At 52.1% G+C, this 24,717-nt stretch overlaps 1 protein-coding gene across 1 annotated transcript; it reads left to right on the top strand.

Annotated features, from left to right (window-relative positions):
- Nucleotides 1-1,301: 1,301 nt before the first annotated feature.
- On the top strand, nt 1,302-20,700 carry TRIM25 (tripartite motif containing 25). The gene is made up of 9 exons (XM_045525698.1): nt 1,302-1,967; nt 6,173-6,268; nt 10,005-10,238; nt 12,421-12,592; nt 14,138-14,200; nt 16,514-16,540; nt 16,861-16,944; nt 17,022-17,120; nt 20,046-20,700. Exons 1-9 carry the CDS (start codon nt 1,371-1,373, stop codon nt 20,573-20,575), a joined length of 1,902 nt encoding a protein of 633 aa, XP_045381654.1. The 5' UTR covers nt 1,302-1,370; the 3' UTR covers nt 20,576-20,700.
- Nucleotides 20,701-24,717: the final 4,017 nt, after the last annotated feature.

Raw genomic sequence — 24,717 nt, forward strand, 5'->3', positions numbered from 1 at the left:
GCATAAGCCTTCATTTCCTACCCCCTATCCTTCCATCTTCCTCCTCTCCATGCAAACAACAACAAAATGTGAAAGAGAACAAATGGGGTAAACAGTTTTGGGAGAATGGAGCCCTCAGGACAATAATTAGGGGAACCAGGAGTGATAACACAGAGGTCAGCAGTCCTGAGCTAGAATCCCAGTCCTGCTTTGTCTACGTTGTGACTCTCATCTATAAAACTGTCTTGCAGGGTTTGTAAGGATTATAATAGATAATACACGTGACTTATCTAGCACACAGTAGGTACTCCATGAATAGTAGCTATTGCAACGTAATCTAAGACACTTATCTTTTCCTCATTTTTGTTACCCTCTCACTCTGCTTCCAATGCAAACTCCAACCAACTCTTCCGGAAACACTATCTTTCTCTGCCACAATCCCATCCCCTCTCTTGAACACTTTTACTCTCCTGTCTACCACGTTTCCTGCAGTTAGGCCAGAGGGAAGAAAAACAGAACAAAAGAAAAAATTAAAGGAAATAAGTCTAAATAAACAATTTTGAGAAAAATGTTTCAGTTCCAAACTTCCAGTATTACATGTGTGTATTTCTGTGTGTGTGTGTGTGTGTGTGTGTGTGTGTGTGAGAGAGAGAGAGAGAGAGAGAGAGAGAGAGAACCTTTGTTAAACTGGTTGTCTCCAAATCTCAGGAAAGTATAAATGGCAAAATAACAATTAAAAAAAAAAAGCATGTTCTATTGGTGGAACGGAAAGAAATCACCAAGTTTAAGTCGGAGTGTGGGCTCCAGTCTCAAGGACTGATGCCGATATGTCAGAGTCAGGGTCCAGGGAAGAGGGTAAGGGGAAGGCCTACAGTTATTTTTTTTAAAGGCCTGCCCTGCTAGCGGGGACAGTGGGGACATCTCCAGTCTCGGGTGAGTTCTGGGAAGGAAGGGACATGCTCCAGGCGCAAGTCTGTGCAGAAGCCCGACTGGACAAGGGCTCTGACCGGGAGGTCTGAGGTCCGTGTCCTCGTCCGCAGAGTGGCCCTCAGCCTCCCAGCGGTCGCGAGGACGATCTGAACCCCCAGGGCCAAGCGCCCCACGCCCACCCCCCCGCAGGCGCCATCCCGGGGGAACGTGGCCCAACCTCGCCAGCTCATCGGCTACCTCGCGGTCTCAGGGGAGGGGTGGGGCGGGGAAGGACCCCCATGGGGCCCGCCCCGTCCCGTCCCGTCCCTGTCCCCGCCGGCCCCCAGCGCCCCACGTGACTTCCTGAAAGCCGCGCGGACCGCCCTCCCCCGCTCGGTTTCGTTTCCTCGGCGGCCTCGGGGCTGGTGCTGCAGTGGCGGCCGCGGTTCCAGCGCGTCCCGTGCCGTTGCCCCGCGATCGCCATGGCGGAGCTGTACCCGCTGGCCGAGGAGCTGTCGTGCTCCATCTGCCTGGAGCCCTTCAAGGAGCCGGTCACCACGCCGTGCGGCCACAACTTCTGCGGGTCGTGCCTGAGCGAGACGTGGGCCGTCCAGGGCGCGCCGTACCTGTGCCCGCACTGCCGCGCCGTCTACCAGACGCGGCCGCAGCTGCACAAGAACACGGTGCTGTGCGCCGTGGTGGAGCAGTTCCTGCAGGCCGAGCTGGCCCGCGAGGCTCCCGCCGACGGCTGGACGCCGCCCGCCCGTGCCGCGGCCCCCAGCCAGGCCGCCTGGGTGGCCTGCGACCACTGCCTGAAGGAGGCCGCCGTGAAGACGTGCCTCGTGTGCATGGCCTCCTTCTGCCAGGAGCACCTGCGGCCGCACCTCGACAGCCCCGCCTTCCAGGACCACCCGCTGCAGCCGCCAGTTGGAGACCTGCTGCGCCGCAAGTGTCCCCAGCACAACCGGCTGCGGGAGTTTTTCTGCTGGGAGCACGGCGAGTGCATCTGCCACATATGCCTGGTTGAGCACAAAGCCTGCTCGCCCGTGTCCCTGAGCCAGGCCAGCGCTGACCTGGAGGTAGGGGTGACCCTTGGGGGCGCAGAGGGCAGCGTGGGTATCTCTCTACCATACCCTGGATCCCCTGAGAGCGAGACAGGGGCATCCCCAATGTCAGAGTAGAAAGGAGCTGGGAGGCCGGGCGCCGTGGCTCATACTGTAATCCTAGCGCTCTGGGAGGCCGAGGTGGGAGGATCCCTCGAGGTCAGGAGTTGGAGACCAGCCTGAGCAAGAGCGAGACCCCGTCTCTACTAAAAATAGAAAGAAATTATATGGACAGTTACAAATATATATATAGAAAAATTAGCCGGGCATGGTGGCACACACCTGTAGTCCCAGCTACTCGGGAGGCTGAGGCAGGAGGATCGCTTGAACCCAGGAGTTAGAGGTTGCTGTGAGCTAGGCTGACGCCAGGGCACTCTAGCCTGGGCAACAGAGCGAGACTTTGTCTCAAAAAAAAAAAGAAAGAAAAGAAAGGAGCTGGGAGATTGTATAACCCTCTCCCATCATCCACCCTCTACCCCTCTTACACCCATTTTACAGAAGGGCCAACTGAAGACAGGGGTGAAGTTGCTTGCCTTAAACCTGTCCTTGCCTGATGGTGTTTAGTAGAGGGTTTTGAGTGTCAAATATGAACCCAGGGGGTTATCTCGTTTCCCTCATTAAATCCTGGCAGCACCCAGGAGGTGGGTATTATTAAGGATACTGAGGTCCAGAGACGCTCACTTAGCCTGAGCTGATGCAGTAAGTAGCCATGCAGGCACTGGGACCTGGTTGCTTTGACTCCACAGTTTGCAGTTTCTCCCCATGGACCAACCCTGTGTCCAGGTCTATAGCATCCAGAGCAGGGGATGCTCCCAAAGTCTTGAGATCATGTAAGCAGAAGCCTTTGGTCATGTAAACAGAGGCTGGAAAGTTCTAGTGATCAGGGAGGGTCGCTAGAGGACTGAGAGGGAAGGGGGACAGAGTCCCTGCAATCCCTGGATCTGAGCCACAGGGAGGGCCAACGCTCTTGCACCACAGTGTCCTCCCTCCTGGCTGTGTGACTTTGAGCAAAGGGTTTGGCCCAGGGACCTGGGTCTTCAGCAGTATAATGAGAAGGTGGGACTAGCTGGATTCCAAAGGGCGTTTTAAGAACTCAAAGCAGAGGCTGAAATCAAACCACCTTTTGTTATATCAGTCTAAGCTCCGAAGCGTGGCCTGATTTCATTTCATTCTCACAGTACAGTCAGGGAGAACAAGGCCTGTCCTCTCCTGTGTTCAACGGAGACAGCGTCCTGAGTGAAGCCAGAGCTGGAGTCCACGCCCAGCTCAGTGCACCGTGCAAGCTCAGCCGTTTAACCCTTGTAACGGGCCTTCCTCTGCCATTCCCTGCCCCTTTGTCGAGTCCTTTAATGGGTCTCCTCTTTGAGCCCTGCTACTGTTCACTGCCGTTGGTAGGGCCAGTCCCAGCTGATGCCGCCAAATTGGATGCCTGTGCTTATCTTGGCCACTGGCGTGTGGCCCACTCGGGACTTGGGAGCCTCCCATGTGGAGGACCCAAGTCTCCAGTCTGTGAGGGGATCCTCAGAACTTAAAACAGGTAATTCCCCTTGATTAGGGATTATTGCAGCTACCAAACTCCTTAGGCCACTTTCCTTTGGTTTAGAGTCATGTGGGCCCCTATTCATGATGAGGGGTCATATGTGTTTGATTAATGGCGGATAAAATCTTTCAGACTATAGGGTTCAGGGTGCAGTGCTAAGAGTGGCTCTTGGAAATAAAGCAGTTGGCAGCCTCGGAGTGTTCTGAGATCTCTTCCTGTTCTTAGTCCTGCAAGGCCAGATCTGTCTGGGCCTGGCCTTTGACCCACACCTTATTGCAGCCACTGTTAGAGGTCAGGTCAAAGGGCAATGGCACAGTGACCAGGGTTGAGTTAGTATGGCCTTGGTCCCTGCTTCCAACCCTTACATGTGATTATCACTGGCTTGTTCAAATCCAGATTCAAGATTAGGTTCAGCCCAGAGTATCTTGGGTGGAGTGGAAAAGGCAGGAAAATGGAAGGGAGGGACAGAGTATGTGGAGCCAGCTAATTAGGGAAGGAAATGTTTTTTTTTTTTGCTTTTCTAGAAATTTCCAGCATCCTCAGTTTAGGCACATGTCTATAATTTTTTTTTTTTTTTTTTTTTTTTTTGAGACAGAGTCTTGCTCTGTCACCCAGGCTAGAGTGCCTTGGGCTCATCATAGTTCACTGCAGCCTTGAACTCCTGGGCTCAAGTGATCCTCCTGCTTTAACTTTCCGAGTAGCTGAGACTATTATTGCCATCACGCCTGACTAATTTTTCTGTTTTTTGTAGACACAAGGTCTCGCTCTTGCTCAGGCTGGTCTTGAACTCCTGGTTTCAAGCAGTCCTCCTGCCTTGGCCTCCCAAAGTGCTAGGATTACAGAGATGAGCCACCTTACCCGGCCACGTCTATAATTTTAATACCAGGATCTTAGCTGTGCCAGTTAATAGCAGTGTGGCAAGTCACTTAATTGGCTCTGTGCCTCAGTGTCCTCATCTGTAAAAGTAGGGTAATTCTCACCTCATAGTATTGTTCTTAGCTTTAAGTTAATATTATACATGTAAAGCATTAGAACAGTGCCTGGCATACAGTAAGCATGTAATAAATACTAGCTGTTATTATGGGGGTGGGGGTGGTCATTTTCCTTCCCATGTTTCCATGCCCCAACATTTCATCTGAGCAAGGAGGTAAGAGATTCAGATACTGATTATGAAAATTTGTAGAAATAATATGAGGATGCTATTATCCTCCTTCATGTACAATTTGCTTTTGTTTCTGGAGGTGGCCAAGGGGCCTAGCAATTCTGAATGACCTTAATTTAGTTTTAGGGATTGAGCAGATTTGCAGCTGGACTTCAGCAGTGTGGGCTGGTTCGTCTTATTCCCAGCCCTTGGGGGTCCCAGCCAGCGGGGTGGCCAGGTGAACCTTGGACTCTGGCTTCCATCTCTGCCTCCCTGAGACTGACAAAGGCTCCCAGCATTCTTCTGGAATTGGCAGGAGCCTCTGGAGAGAACCATCCCTGATGTCAGGCTTAGCTCTCTGCATCCCCTTCTCCTGGATCTTGGCTTCATAATCCTCCTCTGCTTTGTTTGCTCTCCAATGTCTTCTAGCTGATTTCCCCCCAATATTTTGCTTGCTTTTCTGGCTGTTTGCAGTGGGAGGGGTGGTCTGAATGACGTCACTTGCTGTTACCAAAGCAGCTGTCCCATCTCGTTCTGTCCCTGTGTAAGCTTGGCCACCTTGCTATCGCCCTTGCCGGAGTTTCATCAGCTGTACAATGGGTAATGGTGAAGAAATTCATAATAATATTAATACAAGCTAATATTTAGTATGTCCTTACTAACTGTGGTCCCAACCCCTGGGGCACGGCCCGGTACTAGTCCGTGGCTGTTAGGAACTGAGCATCACCGCCCGAGCTCCCCCTGCCCCCACCCAGGTCCGTGTACTGCTGCTTACTAAGATCTGGGCACTCGCTGTGCTAAGGACTTACGTTGTATCAGTCAGTCCTCCTCCTGGCCCTGTGAGGTGGGAACAGTTGTATCTGTTTTGTGGCCAAGAAAAGGGAGGTGAGAGACAGCTGCACAGCTGGGAATTGGGACTTGAACCCTGGTCCCTCCACCTCCAAATCCTATACTCCTTTTTTTATTTTTTGAGACAGAGTCTCACTCTGTTGCCCAGGGTAGAGTGCCGTGGTGTCAGCCCAGCTCACAGGAACCTCAAACTCCTGGGCTCAAGCGATCCTCCTGCCTCAGCCTCCCGAGTAGCTGGGACTACAGGCATGCGCCACCATGCCCGGCTAATTTTTTCCATATATATTTTTAGCTGTCCAGATCATTTCTTTCTATTTTTAGTAGAGACGGGGGTCTCGCTCTTGCTCAGGCTGGTCTCGAACTCCTGACCTTGAGCGATCCACCCACCTCGGCCTCCCAGAGTGCTAGGATTACAGTATGAGCCACCACGCCCGGCCCAAATCCTATACTCTTGACTTCCTTACTGCACTGTCCCCCTGAAAAGATCAGAGTCAGTAAATATGGGAATGCTTCAAAAGCTACAAGAAGGCCAAGGCTTGGGAGTGGCAGAAACATCTGTGGGGTGGATTCAGGGCATGATTCCTGGGGTTGGGTGCTCCTGGGGGCTGGGCTGAAAAGGTGCTCTCTTACCCTCGTTTGTTTTCTCCGCAGACCAAGCTGAGGCATAAAATAACTGTCATGTACAGTCAGATCAATGGGGCATCGAGAGCGCTGGAGGACGTGAGAACCAGGCAGCAGGATGTGCGGGTGAGTGGCAGGGCTCTCCAATGCCAGCACCGCCCTGGGGCCTCCCTCGGCCCACAGGCAGGACCGGCACTGCAACAAGGTGGTGTTGGGTGCACTCACAAGTGTCAGGATCCAATATCAGCTTTGCAGAGTGTGGAGAGAGCTGCATGTCCAAGGCAGATCCTTCGCAAAGCCAAATTGAAAACTACCTATAAGCCCAACTTTGGGGAAATCATTAAAAATTAGGGTTGAAAAGTAATAATTTAGAAAAATGGTTATGATATAAAGTGGGAGAAAAACAGGAAGCAAAACCCTACTAGGATGGCATCTATTTATAAAAAAAAGAAGTATATGAGTTTCATAGGGCTCCTATAACAAATTGCCACAAACTTGGTGGCTTACAATGAAAGGGTGTGAAATTTGTATGTGGAGGGAGAAAGATTTCTCACATGGTGATTAGGATATATAGAAGTAAAAGTTTATTTATTTCTCCGAGAAAGAAAGAAAGAGAGAGAGAGCAAAAGAGAAAGAGAGAGGGAGTGAGTGGCCACAACACACGAACGAAGGAGTGGAAGGAGCGGAAATGCCAGGCAGCTGAGAAAAAGCTGCTTGGAGTTTTCACAGGTAAAAATGGCTTTTTCCCCTCCTGCTTTAGCAGACTGATAACAGAAGTGCAGCAAAGCTGTTGTAGGTGTTATTTATTTTTCTTTTTTCTCTGTGAGGCTGACTTTATCTGAGTCCTTGGAATCAGGTGCTGGCAGAACTGGATAGTTCGCACCCCTACTGTGTGTGCTTAGGGCTCTTCAGGGCTATGAAAAAACTCTTAGAGATAAAGAGTTAGGCCACAGGTGTTTACTTAAACAAAAACAAAAGGCAGTGGTACTGTGAGTTTTCTCTTCACAGAGGCAATTATGTGCTGTGAGTTTACTTCTCTTACTCTCTGTTCAATAGTTTATTTTCCTTTGTTAGGTAGGTTATTAGTAAGGCCACCTTTCATACAACAACAGAAATTTATTCTCTCACAGTTCTGGAGGCCAGAGGTCCAAAATCAAGGTGTTGGTAGGGCCACACTCCCTCCCGCATCTCTAGGGGCGAATGCTTCCTTGCCTCGCCAGCTTCCAGTGGCCCAGGCGTGCCTTGGCTTGTGGCCGCCAGACTCCAGTCGCTGCCTCCATCTGCACATGGCCACCTCCTCTCCGCTCAGCGTCTTCTATCTCTAATAACAACCCTTGTCACTAGATTTAGGGACCACCTGGGTAATCCAGGATGATCTCGCCTCAAGATCCTTAATTTAATTATATTTGCAAAGGCCCTTTTTCTAAGTAAGGTTGGAGTCACAGGTTTTGGAATGTGGACATATCTTTTGAGGGGGCCGGGAGTCAACCTATTATTGGAAAAAAGAGCAAAAGGAAGTATCATAGGAGGTTAGTAGTGAAAGTGCTGGAGTGGGAAATCAGAGATGGTTTTGGTTCCTCTGTTTTTCAAATTTTTTATGTGGTTAAATTGCCTTGAAATTGAAAGATCTGATTTTTAAATCCCCTATTCTGCAGCTGCAGCACCCGGGTTTATTGCACAGCTGTGGCTTAATTAGGTGAAATCTGGGTTAGAATACCAGCTCTGCCACTTACTAGCCTATGTGGCTTTGGTCTTGTTGGCAGATCTCTGAGCTTTAGTTTTCCCATGGGCACAATGGAATCACAACTGCCTTCTGAAGGTGATTATGAGACTTAAGTGAAAGGATGCATATGAGAGTACCTGTATTGGGTAGAGGGCAGGCTAAACTGCTGTAACAAAGTCATCTCCAAAATTCAGAGGCTTAAATATGATAGAAGTTTATTTTTCTCACTGTGACAGTCCAAGCCCATACATGAGTAACCTGTACTAGTGGGATGGCTCTGCTCCATGTGATCATTCAGGGATTAAAAGGCCTTCCTTCTTATTGCTCTACTGCTCCACAGAGTGTTGCCCTCATCTCTTTGGTGGAAGCTGGGTCACCATGACATCTTTGTTCTAGCCTGTGAGAAAAGGGACAGGGAGGAGGTAGAGGACAAAAAGCAATTTCCTTTTAGCAAGTGACACAGTGTTTCACAAATCACTTATGGTCATGCCTCATTGGAAGGAGCTTGGTCACATCACCAACCCTAGCTGCAGGGGATGCTGGGAAATGTAGTCTGGGCAGCCACATGCCCAGATAAAACTCCAAGGATGTTCTTTTACTAAAACGAAAAAGGGGAGAATGAACACTGGGGGACATTCATAGTACAATTGGAAGTTGTAGTGTAAAGAATTGAATAAAGAAATACTTGAAATTCTTTTTTCCAGTGTCCTCTGCCTCTTGTGTGTTTGTTTATCATGTTTGATTCTGAGCTAGTCCATTTTCTGCTGCTATACCAAAATACCACAGACTGGGTAATTTATAAAGAAAATAAGATTATTTGGCTCACAGTTCTAGAGGCTGGGAAGTCCAAAAGCATGGCGCAGGCATCTGGTGAGGGTCATCCATGGTGGAAGGGCAGAAAGCAGAAGGGCGAAAGAGGGTGAGAAACAGGAAAAAGACCAAACTCCCGCAGTAACTAAGCCACTCCCGAGACAGTAGCATTAATCCATGCTCCGCCCTCATGACCTAATCGCCTCCTGAAGGCTTCTTGAAGGCCTTACCTCCTAACAGTGTTACAATGGCAATTAAATCTCAGCGTGAGTTTTGGAGGGGGACATTCAAATCATAGCAGTTATTAAGGTTACCCAGGACGTTAAATAAAACTGCAGCTGCTAAAGTAGTGTTGTCCAACAGAAATTCCCCAGGAGCCTCAGATGTAATTTTAAATTAATTTGAATAACACATAAAGTTAATTTTAACAAGACAATTTATTTACCTTGGTATATCCAAAATGTTACCATTTCAACATATCACCAATAGAAAAGCATTAATGGGCTATTTTGCGTTCCTTTATTTGGTACTAAATCTTTGAAAGCCAATGTGTATTTTATGCTTATGACACCTTTCAGCTGGACCAGCCACATTTCAAGGGCTCGACAGCTACATGCAGCAAAGGGTTATGTTACTGGAAAGTACGGTTCTAGAGGATGATGTTCCCTAGCAGTTTTCTAGAGCTGCTTCATATCTTTTCTTTAAAAAAATTGCCTGTGCACTGCCTTTAGCTGAAGAAATAAAATATCACTGGTGCAGCCCCTTCTGTCTGTTTCTTTCTCATCGTACTTCCTTCCTCCCTTCTAGAAGTAACTACTGTTCTGAATTTATCCATTCGTCCCCAGGCATTCCTTTATACCACCGTGTTTGTTTCTAAGCTGTATGTAAAGAGCATCGTACTGCATGTCTTCTTCTACAAGGTGTTTTTCTCTCATGGAGATTTATCCATGCGTACCTCCAGATTATTGGTTTTTGTAACTGATATTCCATCCCGTGAATGGTTCTCAGTCTGTGGACCAAGTCTCCTGTTGATAGATGTTCATGCTGTTTCCAGGCTTCTGCTACTTCAAACAAGGCTGCGTGTGCACGTTCTTGTGCGTGTCTCTGGGGCAGGTGGCTGAGAATGTTTCTAGAGTATATTCCCAGGGTTAGAGGTGCTAGGACATAGCACACGAGCACCTCCGTGTTTACTAGGTATTGCCACATTGCTCTCCAAAGCGGTCGTGCCAATTTGAACTCCCTGGGGTTCCACATCTCACCGACACTTGGGGCTGCAGCCTTAGCATTTTTGCCAAGCTGACGCGTGCCCTCTTGCCTCGGCCCTCTTAGGCTACTATAAACAAGAAGATGGAGCAGCTTAGACAAGAATACATGGAGATGAAGGCTCTCATTGAGGCCTCGGAGGCCACCTCGACACGGAAGATAAAGGAAGAGGAGAAGAGGGTCAACGGCAAGTTTGACGCCATTTATCAGGCTCTCCTCAAGAGGAAGGGTGAGATCCAGAAGCTGAAGGAGGAGATTGAACTCGGCCTGACCAAAGGGGATGAGTTGGAGTTTCTGGAGGTGGGTCGTGATGGGGCCGTTGTTGGCCACTCTTTGCCTAGTGGTACGGTGTTGACCGTAGGTGCAGTAGGGCCCTCGAGGAGTCGGGGCTGTAAGAGGTCATCCCTGAGACACCCGCTGTATTAGTTTTCTAAGCTGGGCAACAACTTATCACAAACATAGGGGCTTAAAAGAACGTGCATCTATCATGTCAGAGTTTTGCTGGCTCAGGAGTCTTGGCGTGGCTTTGTGGGTGGCCTGGATTGGGGTCTCACGAGGCTGCAGTCAGGGTTGGCTGGACTCCCTTCCTTTTAAAGCTCTGCTTGTCTTCCAAGCTCACGTGGTTGTTGGCAGAATTTAGTTCCATATGGTTGGAAGACTAAGAGGTCCCTGCTTTCTTTTCTTTCTTTCTTTTGTTTTGAAACAGTCTTAGTCTGTTGCATTGGCTAGAGTGCCGTGGCATCAGCTTAGCTCACGGCAACCTCAAACTCCTTGGTTCAAGCAATCAATCCTCCTGCCTCAGCCTCCTGAGTAGCTGGGACTACAGGCACATGCCACCATGCCCGGCTAATTTTTTTAATTTTTAGTACAGACAGGGTCTCACTCTTGCTCAGGCTGGTCTCGAACATCTGACCTCAAGCTACCCTCCTGCCTTGGCCTCCCAGAGTGCTAGGATTACAGGTGTGAGCCACTGCGCCCGGCCCTAAGAGGTCCTTGCTTTCTTGCCAGCTGTCTCAGCTTGATAGAGCTTACTTCTTCAAAGCCAGCAGAAGACTCTCCTTCTAGAAAGGTCTAGTCCTGCTTTTAAAGCCTTTCACCTGGTTAAGTCAGACCCACCCAGGATAATCACCGTTTTGATGAACTCATAATCAACTGATTTGAGATCTAATTACACCTGTAGTATTCCTTCCGCTTTGCCATGTAACATAACCTCATCACAGGAGGGTATCCCCATCACATTTACCATCCCCCCCCCACACTCGAGGGGAGGGGATTATGTAGGGTGTGTGCACTGGGGGTGGAGAGGGGTGTTGAGGCCATCTTAAACTGTTGTCTGCCACACATGCCTCCACCCTCTTCCTCCTATCCTTCCTCCAGTGACCCCAGAAGTGTCTTTCTAGAGCATAGGTTCCCCCTCGCCACCCTTTCTGGCCTCAGGTTCTTTAGGCCCACAAAGTCCTTGGGAACTGGGCCCTGTCTTTGCCAGCAGCCTCATCTCTTACCACGCACCCCCTCACCCATGCCCTGACCACAGCGGCCGTTGGGTGGGAGCGCCGTGCCTGACCTTCTCTGCCTAGAATGCTGTCCTTCCAGGGCCTCGGACCCCACTGCTATGCTGCTCTTGGTGTTCCCGAGCACGTCACACTCCTTCTACTACAGCACTGGGTGATGTTGTCTCAGAGGTGCTTGTGCCACACCTGTTTTGGCTGTCTTACCAGTGCATAGTAAAGTGCGTGGCATTCGGGGGTGTCCGGTGTGCCCCATTGATTGGGTGACCTGTCACTGTATGTCAGAGGCCTGGTTCCTTGTTCAGGTCGTGGGGAGAGCACAGGAGTGACTGGGCACCGTCTCCTGTCTGTGCGTAGATGCTCATCCCTGCCTGGGTGGGAGGTTGCCAAGCTTCATCCCACATGCTCGTTCCTGCTTGTTGGAGCAGCTGCCTTGAGCTCTCTGAGAAGGATTCTGGGTCCACATCTGAGCCTCTTGATACTGTACGACCCTAGTTTGCCCTGGCTTGATCCCACATCCCTTGAGGCATCCCTGTCTGCCATCAGAACACGTGATTGGAGCTGTTCCTCTAGGGCGGAGGTGGTCCTGAATTTCCTGTGCTTTTCCAGCCACAGCTGGAGGAGTGGAAAGAGCATCGTCCTTGGGCTTAGGAGACCTCTGTCCCAACCGAGCCTGTCCCACTAACTGGCAGGGTTCCTGGCAGCCCACTTGTCATGTCTAGACTTCAGTTTCTGCTTCTATAAGATGAGCCACCTCTGAGGTCCCTTCTAGCTTCAGATTGCTGTGTCTTCAAGTGGCACTTTAATCCCCGGTGACCTTTGGCCTGTGATTTGAGAGGGATGATTGGACTTAGTGCCCCCGGGCCTGGGAACTCCTCACAGGGTTTGTGAGGACTGAGCTCAGGCCTTGGTTTCCCTGGAGCTGCCTGCCCTCTCCCTGGAGCTGCCTGCGCTAATCCCCTGGCTTGTTCCAGAAAGCGTCAAAACTGCAGGGAATCTCCACGAAGCCGGTGTACGTCACCAAGGTGGAGCTGAACCACGAGCTGATGAAGGGCGTCCACCAGAGCACCGTGGACCTCAAGAATGAGCTGAAGCGCTGCCTCAGGCAGCTCCAGGAGAGGAAGCACGAGGAGCACACGGGCTCAGGTGACCATTAGCAGCTGCCACCTGCCCCCTGTGGAGCCCTGAGCCCCATGGGTCCCCTTGGCGCTTTGGGGTGGAATGGGGTTGGATGGGGTGGGGGTGTGATCCTGAGTTTCAGGGCTTCTGAAACATCTGCCCTGCATCTGGGGGGAAGTGGGGAGCTGCTTCATCCTGACATTACAGCACATTTTTGGGGGCTTGATGTTATGGTGGGACTTTCTGGGTAGACAGGCTCTTTTGGTCTGTGATCTTGAGGCCGACTCGGATGGGTTTCAAATGGACTCTGGGCTGTCATTGTGTTTGGTGGGAGAATGGCTAGTTTGGGGGAGAAACCTGGAATTCCTCCCTGACACTCCATTTCCTTCACCCCATACCAGTCCATTGCCAAATTTTGCTTTTTTGGTAACTCCTGACTCAGTCCACTGATCCCAACAACAGCCACCCGCTCTCTGTTGCCATCACCGGTGCCCCGTGACTGTGGCAGCCTCCTGAACGCCCCTCGGCACCTACGGCTGCAGCCAGAGAGAGCTCTGCAGATCTCATCCCCCGGGACCTCTCCCCCTTCACCCTGTTAATGGGCTTTCCATCACCCTTAGAGCACAGACCAGACCCTTGACCCTGCCTACAAGCCCGGTCAGGTCCTGTTCATCTTTGCAGCCCCAAGGTGCCCCCGCCCTTCCCCTGTGCATCTTTCTGCAGTCAGTTCCTCAAATACGCTAAGCTTCCTGCCACAGGGCTTTTGCACACGCTCCTCCCCACTGCCCAGAAGGCTTGCACTCCACCACCCTCACCAGTTAACTCCTCTCACCCTTTGAAGATCATGGAAACACTCCATGTCCCACCAGCCTCCCCTGCCACCTCTCCTACTCCTCACACCCGGTCCCAGGATCCTTATCCTCCTGTTTACTCTTCCTTGTCATTCCCATCTGTCTCCCTCACTAGGTTAGGATCTCAGTGAGGGCAGGGGCTGTGCCTGGTCTTTGCTCAGTGCTGTTCCCCCCGTGCCTGGCACAGAGCCTGGTCCATGGTAGATCTCCATTGTGTCATCCAGGAGTGGCCTTGAATTCAGCTTGGCCAGCTGCATGTCCTTGCAGAGGGCGTCTGAAATAAGTGGTGGTGCAGCTCCAGTGCGGCAGTGCTCTGCAGGGGGCAAAGCTGTCCATGGCTGGTGTGCAGGATGAGGGGAGAGAAAAAGCAGCAGGCAAGGGACAAATGTTGACTGAGCCTCCGCTACATGCCGGGCAACCTGACCTCGCTCAGGGGTCACGTCACCCATGAGCGAGGTGGAATCTTGCCCATCGAGAGGCCTCAGGTCGCAGAGCTGGGTACTGGTGGAGAAAACACAGAGAAAAAAGGGAACACACCAAGCCAGCCCCTCTGTGCCCTTGTTTCTAGCTCCTGTGAACGCCAGGATGGGGAAGGTCCGTGGGAATGGCTGTCAACGTAAACCCTCTGCCTGCCGCCCTCCCGCCAGGGCAAAGCTGGCCTCTGGGGCTTCTGGGGCAGGTGGGAGGAGCTGCACACACTGAGCCTTTTTCTCTATCACAGGTGACTCTGGAGAGCATGTCCCAGTGTCCACACACAAAGCCTCACGCCCTGTGAAAGTCTCAAGTAAGTAGCCCCGTCCCCGTCCCCATGGCAACAGCGTGGCTGTGACTGGCTGGCACTGGGGCTGAGCCACTCGCAGGGCGTCCCGAGTTACCACGGGGGGCCGGGCCTCAGCTGGGGAAAAGCTGGGCTACGGATGCCACCAAGGGGCAGTGGAAGGGCTGTCGCAGGAGCTCCCCCGGGGCTCGGGAGGCCTCCTCCGTGAGCATCGCACGTTTGGGCTGCCTGGGGCAGCTCAGCCCCCGAAGCCCGCTTGTTGCGAGAAATGTCGCTACACTCGAGTTCCTGCAGCCGGCAGAGCCCCCGGAGGACGCCGACAGTGGTCCTGGACGAGCCAGGGCCACACCTTGCTGGTGGCCTTTGGGTGGTGGCGTGCTCCTGCTGTCACAGTGCTCCCAGCGCTTCCCTGTCGCCCCTCCCCCTGCGGCCCCTCGAGCCATGCTAGAAATTTTCTTTCCTAATCACCACCCATGAAATTTTAATGCCACCCATAACTGTTTATATTCTGTGCTTTTGCACATAAAAAGAGTAAGATTGTTTTACTCCTCTTGCCTCAAGAATCTATTTTTGCCCTCTTGGGGGTGACTGCCCTCACTGGAAAGGCATGTGCTGCTGACGTGGCAGCTGGTTCTCAGTTTCCCGGTCTGTTAAATGTGGACAATAATGATATCGAGCCCACAGGATTATTGATTATTGTGACTTTCACATGGGGCACTGATTGTGAAAGCTCTTTTTTTTTTTTTTTTGGAGACAGGGTCTCAATTTACTGCCCAGGCTAGAGTACAGTGGCGTCTTCATAGCTCACTGCAACCTCAAACTCCTGGGCTCAAGCAATTCTGTCTCAGCCTCCCCAGCAGCTGGGCCTACAGGTGCACACCACCGTGCCTGGAAAATTGCTCTGTTTTTGGTAGAGACAGGGTCTCACTCTTGCTCAGGCTGGTCTTGAACTCTTGGCCTCAAACAACCCTCCTGCCTCGGCCTCCCAGAGTGCTAGGATTACAGGTGTGAGCCACCGCGCCCAGCCTGTGAGAGCTCTTTACAAGCCGTAAGTGTGCTTATAAAGTCAGTGTGAACCTGGGAGGAATGCCCCACGCCGTGGGGTGGCTGGGGGGATGAGAGACTCTGGGCTCGCTCTTCGTTGCCGTGTGTGCCTGCTGCTAGTGCTTAGGTTGTCTTCAGCAGAACACGTGTGGGGCCAGGTCCTGGATGGAGTAGAGTCAGGGCTGGGGCGCCTGGTGCAGAGGGAGGGGGAGCCCTCAGCTAGGCCGGAAGACGTCAAAGGGCAGTTTGTGTGAAAGGGAAGTGAAAGAGTAGATGAAAAAGCATCGCTGGCCTGTATATATCCTTCCCCAGTCATCTTCCCTTGAAAACTCCCTGCGGCTGTCCCAGGTCACAAACACCATCCTCTGTGCGAATGAGCTGGTGATGCTAGCCATCAGGCAGGCGGGTCCCCCAGTGAGGTGACGCGCTCTTGCTCTGCTTATTGACACCCTGGAAAATAGCTGGAGCTGTGAAAGTTAAATTCAGGGGGTGATCAAGGCTGTTCTGTGTTGAAAGTGGCTCCAGGTTGCTGAGATGCGGAAGGAGGTAAGACGGGTGGACAGTCACAGTGGAGGGACACCTAGAGCAGCAATGAGGGGGTGGCCTGTGCCCTACGCTGGTGTCACAGTCTGGGGCCCCCCAAAATGCTGGTCCTCTGGGAGCGGGCAGGAGAGTGGTGGCAGCTGAGGAAAGGGGCTGAGAGTGCACTACTGGGAGAAATGTGACTCCAGAGTGGGAGAAGGGGTAGCCGGGCCGTGTGGGGTGAGGCAGGGCCTCGTGGGGAGGCGGAGGGTAACGGGAGAGAGTGGGGCATGTCTGGAACATGCAGTGTCCTGCAGGCGGGTGGGGAGGGGATGCCAAGATTTCATCCAGTTTTTGGGAAATCAAGTGACTTGAGTATGCTCTGGGACCACCCGGACAGCTTGTACACCACCTACAGTAACTCTGAAATGTGCAGGTCTTAAATGTACAGTTAGATCAGTTCCGACAAATGCTTACCTACGTTACCATTATCCAAATCAAGGTAATGAATTTCCCTTATTCCAGAAAATTTTTCTGTGCTCTTTATTAGTCCGCCCCTCCCCTCCCAGCGATCGTTGCTGGTTTCTATCACTAGCGATTCGTTTTGCCCACCGGCCTCTCGTATTTTTCATGTTAAAACATCCTTTCATTTGTACGGGTCAGATTCGTGCAAATGAATGTCATTATGGGCTTTGGAAAGCGTCATTGTATTGTGCTTTAAAAGATCTTAATTCTGAAAACTTTCTTTTTCAGAAGACGAAAAGACATCCAAGAAGCTTTGTAAGTCATGCGTTTCTGCACCTTTTCATTTCTGGGCCCACCCGAGCGCAGCACCGAGTGCTGGCAGGGAGAGTCGGCCTGTCCCCCCAGGGCTCTGAGACGGGCCTGAGCTTTATGGCTCTAACCTGTCAAGGCAGACGGGCCTGAGGTGAGGGCAGGAGTAAAAGAATAAGACGAATAAGATGACCGTAGCCCCGTGTGGACTCCCCTTTGTTGCCAGCTATTAAGTGGCTCTTGGCATTCGGCTTGGGAGGGAGGAGAGGCCACCGTGTCACTCTCATCCCTTTGCCAACTCGCCTTTCTCTTTCCTCACCCCCCAGCCGCGCCCCCTGCCTCACCTAGCAAGCTTCCCACCTTCGGAGCTCCGGACCAGTCAGTGGATTTAAAACAAGCTGGCCTGGAGGGTGAGTTATTGTGGGCAAGGGCCACTGGGGTGTTCACTCTGAGTTTGTCCTGAAAATCGCTGTGTTCCCTCTCCCAGCTGCAGCCAAAGCCGCCAACTTGAAGGCGAACTCAGAGTCGATCAAGGCCACAGTGCTGGGGAACTTCCTAGCCAAGTCCAGACCCGAGCTCCTGGAGTGTGAGTAGCTTGGGCGCTGGTGCGGTCCGGCCACTCTGCATGTCTCCACCCCTCGCCCTTGGCTCTGCCCACGCCCCTGCGCCTGTCCCCTGCTCAGTGTCTGCCTTGTTTCCTCCCTCCCTTCAGTACCTGCCTTTCTTCCTCTCTTTTCCTCGCCAGCTCAGACCCCACGATTGGTCCTTTGTATCTCCACCCTGTGGTCCAGTCTGGTGGGACCTAGCTCACCCCTCTCTCTGGGCCAGTGCCTGTAGCCAGCTGCTGTCCCCTGCAGAGCGGGCAGGGCAGTTGTGGTCACCAGCCTCACCGGGTGTCCCATAGCTCTGCCGCCCCTCCCACTCCTGCCACCCCAGAGCCGCCATTTATTTCCAAGCCTTCCCACTTGCCCTAACTCCAGGTTTCTCTTTGTCCCACCCACCCTCTGCTTCACGGAGAAGAGGGACAACCCAGAAAGAACAATGTTGGCCTCTGTTGTTGTCACCTCCCCCGTACCTATCCACCTTCCTCCTCACTTCTGCCCCCCTCCCCAAGGCCAGTCCCTCCGCTGGACTCTGGGGCCCGCCCCTCCTGCTGTCTCTGGAATCTTCCGCTCCCGGGTGGGCTTTCTCACTCCCATCTCTCTGCCCTTATTGTCTCTACAGGGGCCTGCCCATTCTACACAGCATGTTTAAAATTTCCCTAAATCACAAAAACAAAACCAGGAAGACTTTCTGGGCCACAGCTCTGCATCTTGCCTCCCTTTCACCTGAACGCTTGTTCGAAATACAAATCCCCGAGCCCTGCCCGGTCCTGCAAGATCAGACTCCAGGGCGGGCATGGAAAGCCGTGTGTTTGACTCACTTCCTCGGTGATCCTTTCAAGGAAAGCTGGGCAGATGCAGCTCTGCAGCGTCTGCCTTGGTGGTTCTCAGCTGTGGCTTCCTGTTGGAGCTCTTGGGAGCTTTGTAAACTTCCTGATGCCCAGACTGCTCCCCAGCCCGGTTCGCTCAGAACCTCAGTGTTTTTTAAAGTGGCCCAGGGGTTGCAGTGTGCTGCCAGAGTGAGAGGCAGAAATCTAATCCTTGCCCTCCTGCAGTCTGACCTCTGTCCTTGCCCTTGACCCAGGCAGCTCCGGCTGAGGTTAGCGGTGGCCTCTGTGCCATGAAATCCAAAGGACACCCTTTAAGCTTTTATTTAGCTTCACCTTGTGACACTCTGTCCCCATGTCCCCTGAGCCGCCACACTCCTCAGGTCTCCATCCACCTCTCTAGTCGCTCCTCAGCCTCCTTTGGGTGGAGTTCCTTCTTCGAGGCCAGGCCCAGGGGCCCTGCTGTCCCAGAGCTTCACATGCGGCTCCCTCCACTCGTACCCACCTCCACGCAGCGGCCCAAACGCATCACTGAAAAATGCACTCTGGCTGTTCCCTTCTCTGCAGCTACTGAGGCTTGGTGGGCACCTTGGTTTCTCAGGCTGGGCCTCCCCAGAGCCCTTTGCTGTCCTTGGGCCCCATGTGAGGCCCGACCAGTGCTGGGAGAGAGCTGTCACTCAGGCTGCTGGCGGTGGTGCTGAGCCACATGTTCCAGGTGCTGCCATGCGCTCTGTGGCAGCCCCATAAGCAGAAAAAGTAAAGATCTAGCAACTTAGGACCTTAGAGGACATTTTCGCAGCCCATTCATTCTCCCTGGGGGAAACTCAGGCCTCAGTGAAAAGCGTCCTGCCCTGAGCCACCTAGCCAGGGAGTAGTAAATGGCGGTGAAAGCCCAGGTCTCCTGGCTCCCAGGTTCCTAAGCTAGGGATTGTCTCCCTCTGCCTGGCTGTACCATAGCCGGCCTCCCGTGGGTGGGTCTAGGATAGCCTACGAGGGGGAGGGGCAGGCACGCTGTGTCCTAAGGAGAAGGCTGAGTGTGAGGATGACACGGGGGTGGGGGGTGGGGGGGGTGGGGGGTGGGGGGGGTGGGACTTAGTCTTCAGATGTCCTGGAGCTGGTTAACCGTGGCAGGAGGGGCAGGGAGCGTGTGCTAGTGTTCCAAGCAGAGATGTGGTTGGGCTACTGCTGTGCTTACAAACCTTGATTGGCTCCCTGCTGCCCCCAATTAAAGTCTAGACCCCTTAGTCCTTCCCTCTCTGGCCCTAACGTGTTTCCCTCCTCCTGCTGCTGTTGCCACCACTCAGCCTTCCCTGGTCCCAGAACATGGCCACCATCCTGGGACTCCATGGCTTCCCCTACATGTTCTCTTTGCCTGGAGTGGCTTGTCTCTCTCCTCTGTCTAGTTCTTCTCATCTTCTGTTGCCTGTCTCCAATGACAGCCTGCCTGAGAAATGGTCCCCTGTGCTCTCCCTGCCCCTCCACACGTCTCCATGTGCCTACTGCCTGTGCCCACACTTTTAGCAGAGGGTGGGCCTCAGTATTGGACTTGCCTTGCTTGTTGGAGTGTGAGCTCTGTAAGGCCAGGCACCTTGTTTCTCTGTTTCCTGGTTGTGAGTCTTGCACAGAATCTGGCATCAATCAGGTGCTCAGTAAATGATTTTGGATGGATGAATGAACAGACCAGTGGGTGACTGATAGATGGATAGATGGCTGGCTGGCTGGAAAGGATGGATGAGTGGGTGGAAGGATGGATGGATGGATGGATGGATGGATGGATGGATAGATGGATGAGTGGATGGATAGACAGATGGATGGATGAAATGAGTGGATGGATGGACGGATGAGTGGATGGAAAGATGGATGGATGGATGGATGAGTGGGTGGAAGGATGGATGGATGAGTGGATGGAAAGGTGGATGTATGGATGGATGTATGGACAGACAGATGGATGGACAAGTGGATGGATGAATGGGCAGATGGATAGATAAAACAAGTGAATAAATAGTCCAAGTTCATGAGAGGTCTACAAGAGGGAGCACCTTGGCCTGCTGTAATTGATTCCTTGGGGTGATGTTTCCTCAGATTATGATAAAGTCATCCTGGACTACAACACTGCCCACAACAAGGTGGCCCTGTCAGAGAACTACACTGTAGCTTCTGTGGCCGACACTCCTCAGAGCTACCGGCCGCATCCGCAGAGGTTCACGGCCTGCTCTCAGGTGCTGGGCCTGCACTGCTACAAGAAAGGGATCCACTACTGGGAGGTGGAGCTGCAGAAGAACAACTTCTGCGGGGTCGGCATCTGCTACGGCAGCATGGAACGCAGGGGCCCCGAGAGCAGGCTCGGCCGCAACAGTGCCTCCTGGTGCGTGGAGTGGTTCAACACCAAGATCTCTGCCTGGCACAACAACGTGGAGAAAACCCTGCCCTCCACCAAGGCCACGCGGGTCGGCGTGCTTCTCAACTGTGACCATGGCTTCGTCATCTTCTTCGCTGTTGCCGACAAGGTCCACCTGTTGTATAAGTACAAGGTGGACTTTACTGAAGCCGTGTACCCGGGCTTCTGGGTGTTCTCTGCAGGTGGCACGCTCTCTATCTGCCCCCGCAACTAGGCAGGCCACAGGCACGCGGGTTGACTGTCTGCAGAGACCCGAGACTCTAACGACGATACTGCAGGTGGGACTTTCCTCAGAGAACTCCCCCAAGAGCCCCCAAGGGTTGGAAGGATGGGATGGGATGGGAGCTGGTGGGAGGGTGGGGAGGCGGGATAAGAGGAAGGGATTGGGCCAGGGAAAGGGGTGGGGTGACTGTGTTGTGGGCAAGGAAGGCTTTCTGCCTCCTGCTGCCTACCAGGGCGGGCTGGCCTCCTCCCCGTGGCTCTGGGAAGCCTCTGGGCTGCTGGGCAGAGCTTTGGGGAGTAAAGTCATGCGTGCCTCCCTCCTCTTAGGGACAATCTGTAGCCTCTGCACGTTCCTTCTCGGGCCACTCCGTATCTGCCCTTTGCTCTCTGGGGTAGTCTTCAGATGTTGGAGTTTTGATAACTTTCTCTAAGTTGTTTTTAAAATACCAAAGTCACTGAATTTCAATATTAAGCAGCTCCCTCTACCCACGAAGTGGGGCTCGATTCCCTGGTTATGATCTGCTCGTGGTAACTGCCCACAGCAGTTTCCACCCGGAAGAAGAAACTCTTTAAGACCAGAGTTTCTTAAAGAGGCGCATCCTCCTCCTGCCGCTGGAGAATCGTGCTGCTCTCTTCCCACCTTGCTCGCCCCATCGATAGTTTCAAAACATTTCTTCGAACAGGAACCTTTTAAGCTGAACCTTGAATTTGTGATTCAAGGTCAAAGTGACCCAGGTCCAGTCTGGATGAAAATCCTTCCCAGGCCCAAGCGTTATGAGAGGCATCTCGGCAGAGACACTTTGGCTGCAGCCGTGAGCTTCCATGCCCGAGGCCATGGGGCCAGGGGCTCTGCTGGGCAAGAGAGACCCTGACCTGGGTCAACGGAAGCAAGATGCTCGTGTTAGAGCACCTTGCCTTCTTACTGACAGCTCTCAGCTGTGGCCTCCCCGCCCCTGGATGGCGAGGCATTGGATGGATCACAGATGACAGCGGCCACCTCTGCAGGTGGCACAGTTGAGCAGCCAGCTAGGCTGGGTATCCAAAGCCTGCTGCCTGCAAAGGCTGTGTGGCTGCCTCAGGGACTTAAAGGTCACCTGCTGTGGTGACTAGCTATGGCCCAAAGGGTTTTTTAGCAACCCCCATGGTAAACAGCAGCAGTCCTGCTCATCCCTGGCCACAGTCAGAGGCCCTGGGGCCAGCCTGAGCCCTTCCCACTGTCTTCCTCGTTTGGGCCAATTCTAGATGCTCACATTGACCAGGCTAGAGGTCAGAAAGACTTTTAAGGCGCAGGAAGGAAATGAGCTAAAGAGATAAGTGGCTATTTTCCCTGCAGTGTTTCTGTGCAGTGAAAATAACCCAGGCCATGAAGGGGCAGGAGTGAATGGATTGCTGGACTTGCCCCAAGCTCCTTGCAGCCTGGTGTTGTCAGGACAGAGTGTGAGAAATTTAACCTCTTGTAGTGAATTGCGTCCAGCTCTGGGGTCTGCCAGGAGGAGAGCTCCCCTCAAGCTTCTTACAATATGAAAAGAGGTCACCATTGGGGAAGCAGGGGCCCCAGACCTTTTCATATGGATATTTGAGGATTTGACACATCTCAGGCCTTGTGCTGGAATTCCAGGGCACTCTAGCCAGGCTCACAGCGCTTGCTCCGGGATTCCTGATAGGTACACACCTGACGCACAGGAACGTACCTGATCTGTGTCTTCTCCCAACAAGAACTTTCAGTTCCTTGGGGAAGAGAGAATCTTTGTAGGGAAGACATCCCTGCAATAGATGATATGTGGTCTTTAAAAGTTTTCTTCCTTCGCTACTTGGAAGAAACGTTTTTTGGTAATTCTCTGCTTTTGAAGATGGTCAAAATCATCTTCATTGATTTCCTGAAACAAAAGCCTTGTCTAAAGGCAATTATACTTGGGAAACAGCTGGGTTTAGAGGAATAGAACGCCAAAGATTTATCCGCGGCTCCTGCTACGGCTCTCTTCTGCAGAAATGAGGGCATCAGAGAGGGCTCTTTCTGGCAAAGGTGCAGCTCAGGAGAGGGAAGCGTGAGCCCCTCTGTTGATGAGAGAGTCAAGTAGGCAACCGAAGCCGAGCTCCGTGCAAGGTGCTTTGGAGTCATCATCAGTCGAGGAGCACACCTTGCTGTCTTGAGCCATTCTGTTTGCAATGGTGAGACCTTACATAACCTAGCCGTGCAGGGCTGCCCACAACCCTAGAGTCCCAGAGTTGGAGGAACCTTTGTACCCATCTAACTTCTCATTTTGCAGAATAAGATGAAAAGGCAGAGCGTCACTGTTCACCACTCTTGCCATTCCATCGGGGTGGAGATGCCCCCTAGCATGTGTGAGGGGGAAGCCCTGGTACCCTGGGGAAGTACCAGAAACCCCCGGAAGCACAAACATAAAATGTTATCCTAGACCCGGGTACTAGGGACTGTCGCAGTCACTGTGGCATGATAAACCAAAGGTTAGGGTCAAACCTTTGTATTATTCAAGACAGGGTGGCAAATGATTCCTGTTTTAATTATTCTGAAATCGATCTATGATTTATAATGCTAATACCTTATCTTTTACCTCATTTTCCCTCTCTCTATTGATTTTAATTAATTAGGAATATTTCAGCTGTTACTTTTTTAGCTTTTTTTTTTTAAAGAGTTGATTCTTAAAGGAGAGCATCACAGCCATAGACAGGACTGGGGCTGGCTGATGTGCCTTAGAAGCTTTGAATGCTGTAAAGTGATGTTAGCGCTGTGCAGGTAGAAAACGTTCCTTGTTCCTTGTTCCTCGTGCTGAGGTTAACAGACAAGGCGCCCACTGCAGAAGGCTACTGCGCAGGGAGCCCCGGCTGCCCGGCGCCCCCCAGCTGCTCCCAGGAGTTGAAACTTCAGCAGACCTATCACCCATTTAGACCTGCTGTGGGTACGGCACCCCCTCAGCAAGCTGTTGATAAACGATTCCCAGACTGATAATATGTCCCAGCCTCACTTCGGATGATGCCAGGGTAGGGCGCAGAGAGAAGTGGAGGAAGAGTAAGCCACACATGGATAGTCAGCGCACAGGGATGGAGATGTGAGGGCTCCTTATTTCTACTATTGCCTGTGTTTGAAAATTTCTATAATAGAAAGTTAAAAAATGAAACAGAAAACAGCCCAGGCCAGCAAGGGGCACTATTCTGTGAATTTTACCCCAGTCTGAATCGCAATACGAGTTGCAGGAGGTGTGGATTAGAAGTTGTCTGGCCTTTGTCTCTGGTTCCTGGGGGACAAAGACTTTCAGGCCTTGAAATTCCCTGAGTAATAGGAGCGTCTTTGTTATCAGTGATCCCCTTGGGCCACACCTGAGTTTATGCTAAGAGGTGAGAAGACTCAGGATGGGGGCTGGTCACCAGGAAGACCAGCCTTGGCACTAGAGGGCTGGGTCTTTGCATCAGCCTGACCTATGGAGAAGGAAGCTGGAGACTGAGTTTAATCGATACACAATGAAACCCCAATAAAAACTCCGGACACAGAAGCTTGGTGTGGCTTCCTGGTAGGTGAACACATCAGTGTGCTGGGAGGGTAATGCACCCTAATTCCTAGAGGTGAGGGCACAGAAACTCTGTGTTTGAGACCCTCCCAGATCTTGCCCTATGTCTCTTCCTTTGGCTGGTCCTGATTTGTATCTTTCTAATAAAACTATAGTCATAAGTATAGTGCTGTCCCGAGTTTTGTGACTTTTTAGTGAATTATTGAACCCGAGGGTGGAAGGATGGATGGGTGGACAGACGGATGGATGAGTGGGTGGATGGGTAGATGGATGAATGGGTGGAAGGATGGATGGACAGACGGATGGATGAGTGGATGGATGGATGGGTGGGTGGAAGGATGGATGGATGGACAGACGGATGGATGAGTGGGTAGATGGGTGGATGGATGGATAAATGAGTGGGTGGAAGGATGGATGAGTGGGTGGATGGATGGTTGGACAGACGGATGGATGAGTGGGTGGATGGATGGATGAACGGGTGGATGGGTAGAAAGATAGATAAAACAAGTGAATAAATAGTACCAGTTCATGAGAGGTCTAAATGTGAGAGCACTCTGGGCCCCTTGTAATGGATTCCTTGGGGTGATGTTTTCTCAGATCAGGTTTAAGT

The sequence above is a fragment of the Lemur catta genome, chromosome 15 (genome assembly GCF_020740605.2).
Source record: "Lemur catta isolate mLemCat1 chromosome 15, mLemCat1.pri, whole genome shotgun sequence".
Taxonomy (NCBI): domain Eukaryota; kingdom Metazoa; phylum Chordata; class Mammalia; order Primates; family Lemuridae; genus Lemur; species Lemur catta.

What these genes read in the sequence shown, in the direction of transcription:
- TRIM25 (XM_045525698.1), top strand. Translation starts at nt 1,371, where the DNA reads ATGGCGGAGCTGTACCCGCTGGCCGAGGAGCTGTCGTGCTCCATCTGC. An exon ending in AGGCCAGCGCTGACCTGGAG is followed by an intron (nt 1,968 to 6,172) that starts GTAGGGGTGACC and finishes TTTTCTCCGCAG; the next exon opens with ACCAAGCTGAGGCATAAAAT. An exon ending in AAAACAAGCTGGCCTGGAGG is followed by an intron (nt 16,945 to 17,021) that starts GTGAGTTATTGT and finishes TCCCTCTCCCAG; the next exon opens with CTGCAGCCAAAGCCGCCAAC.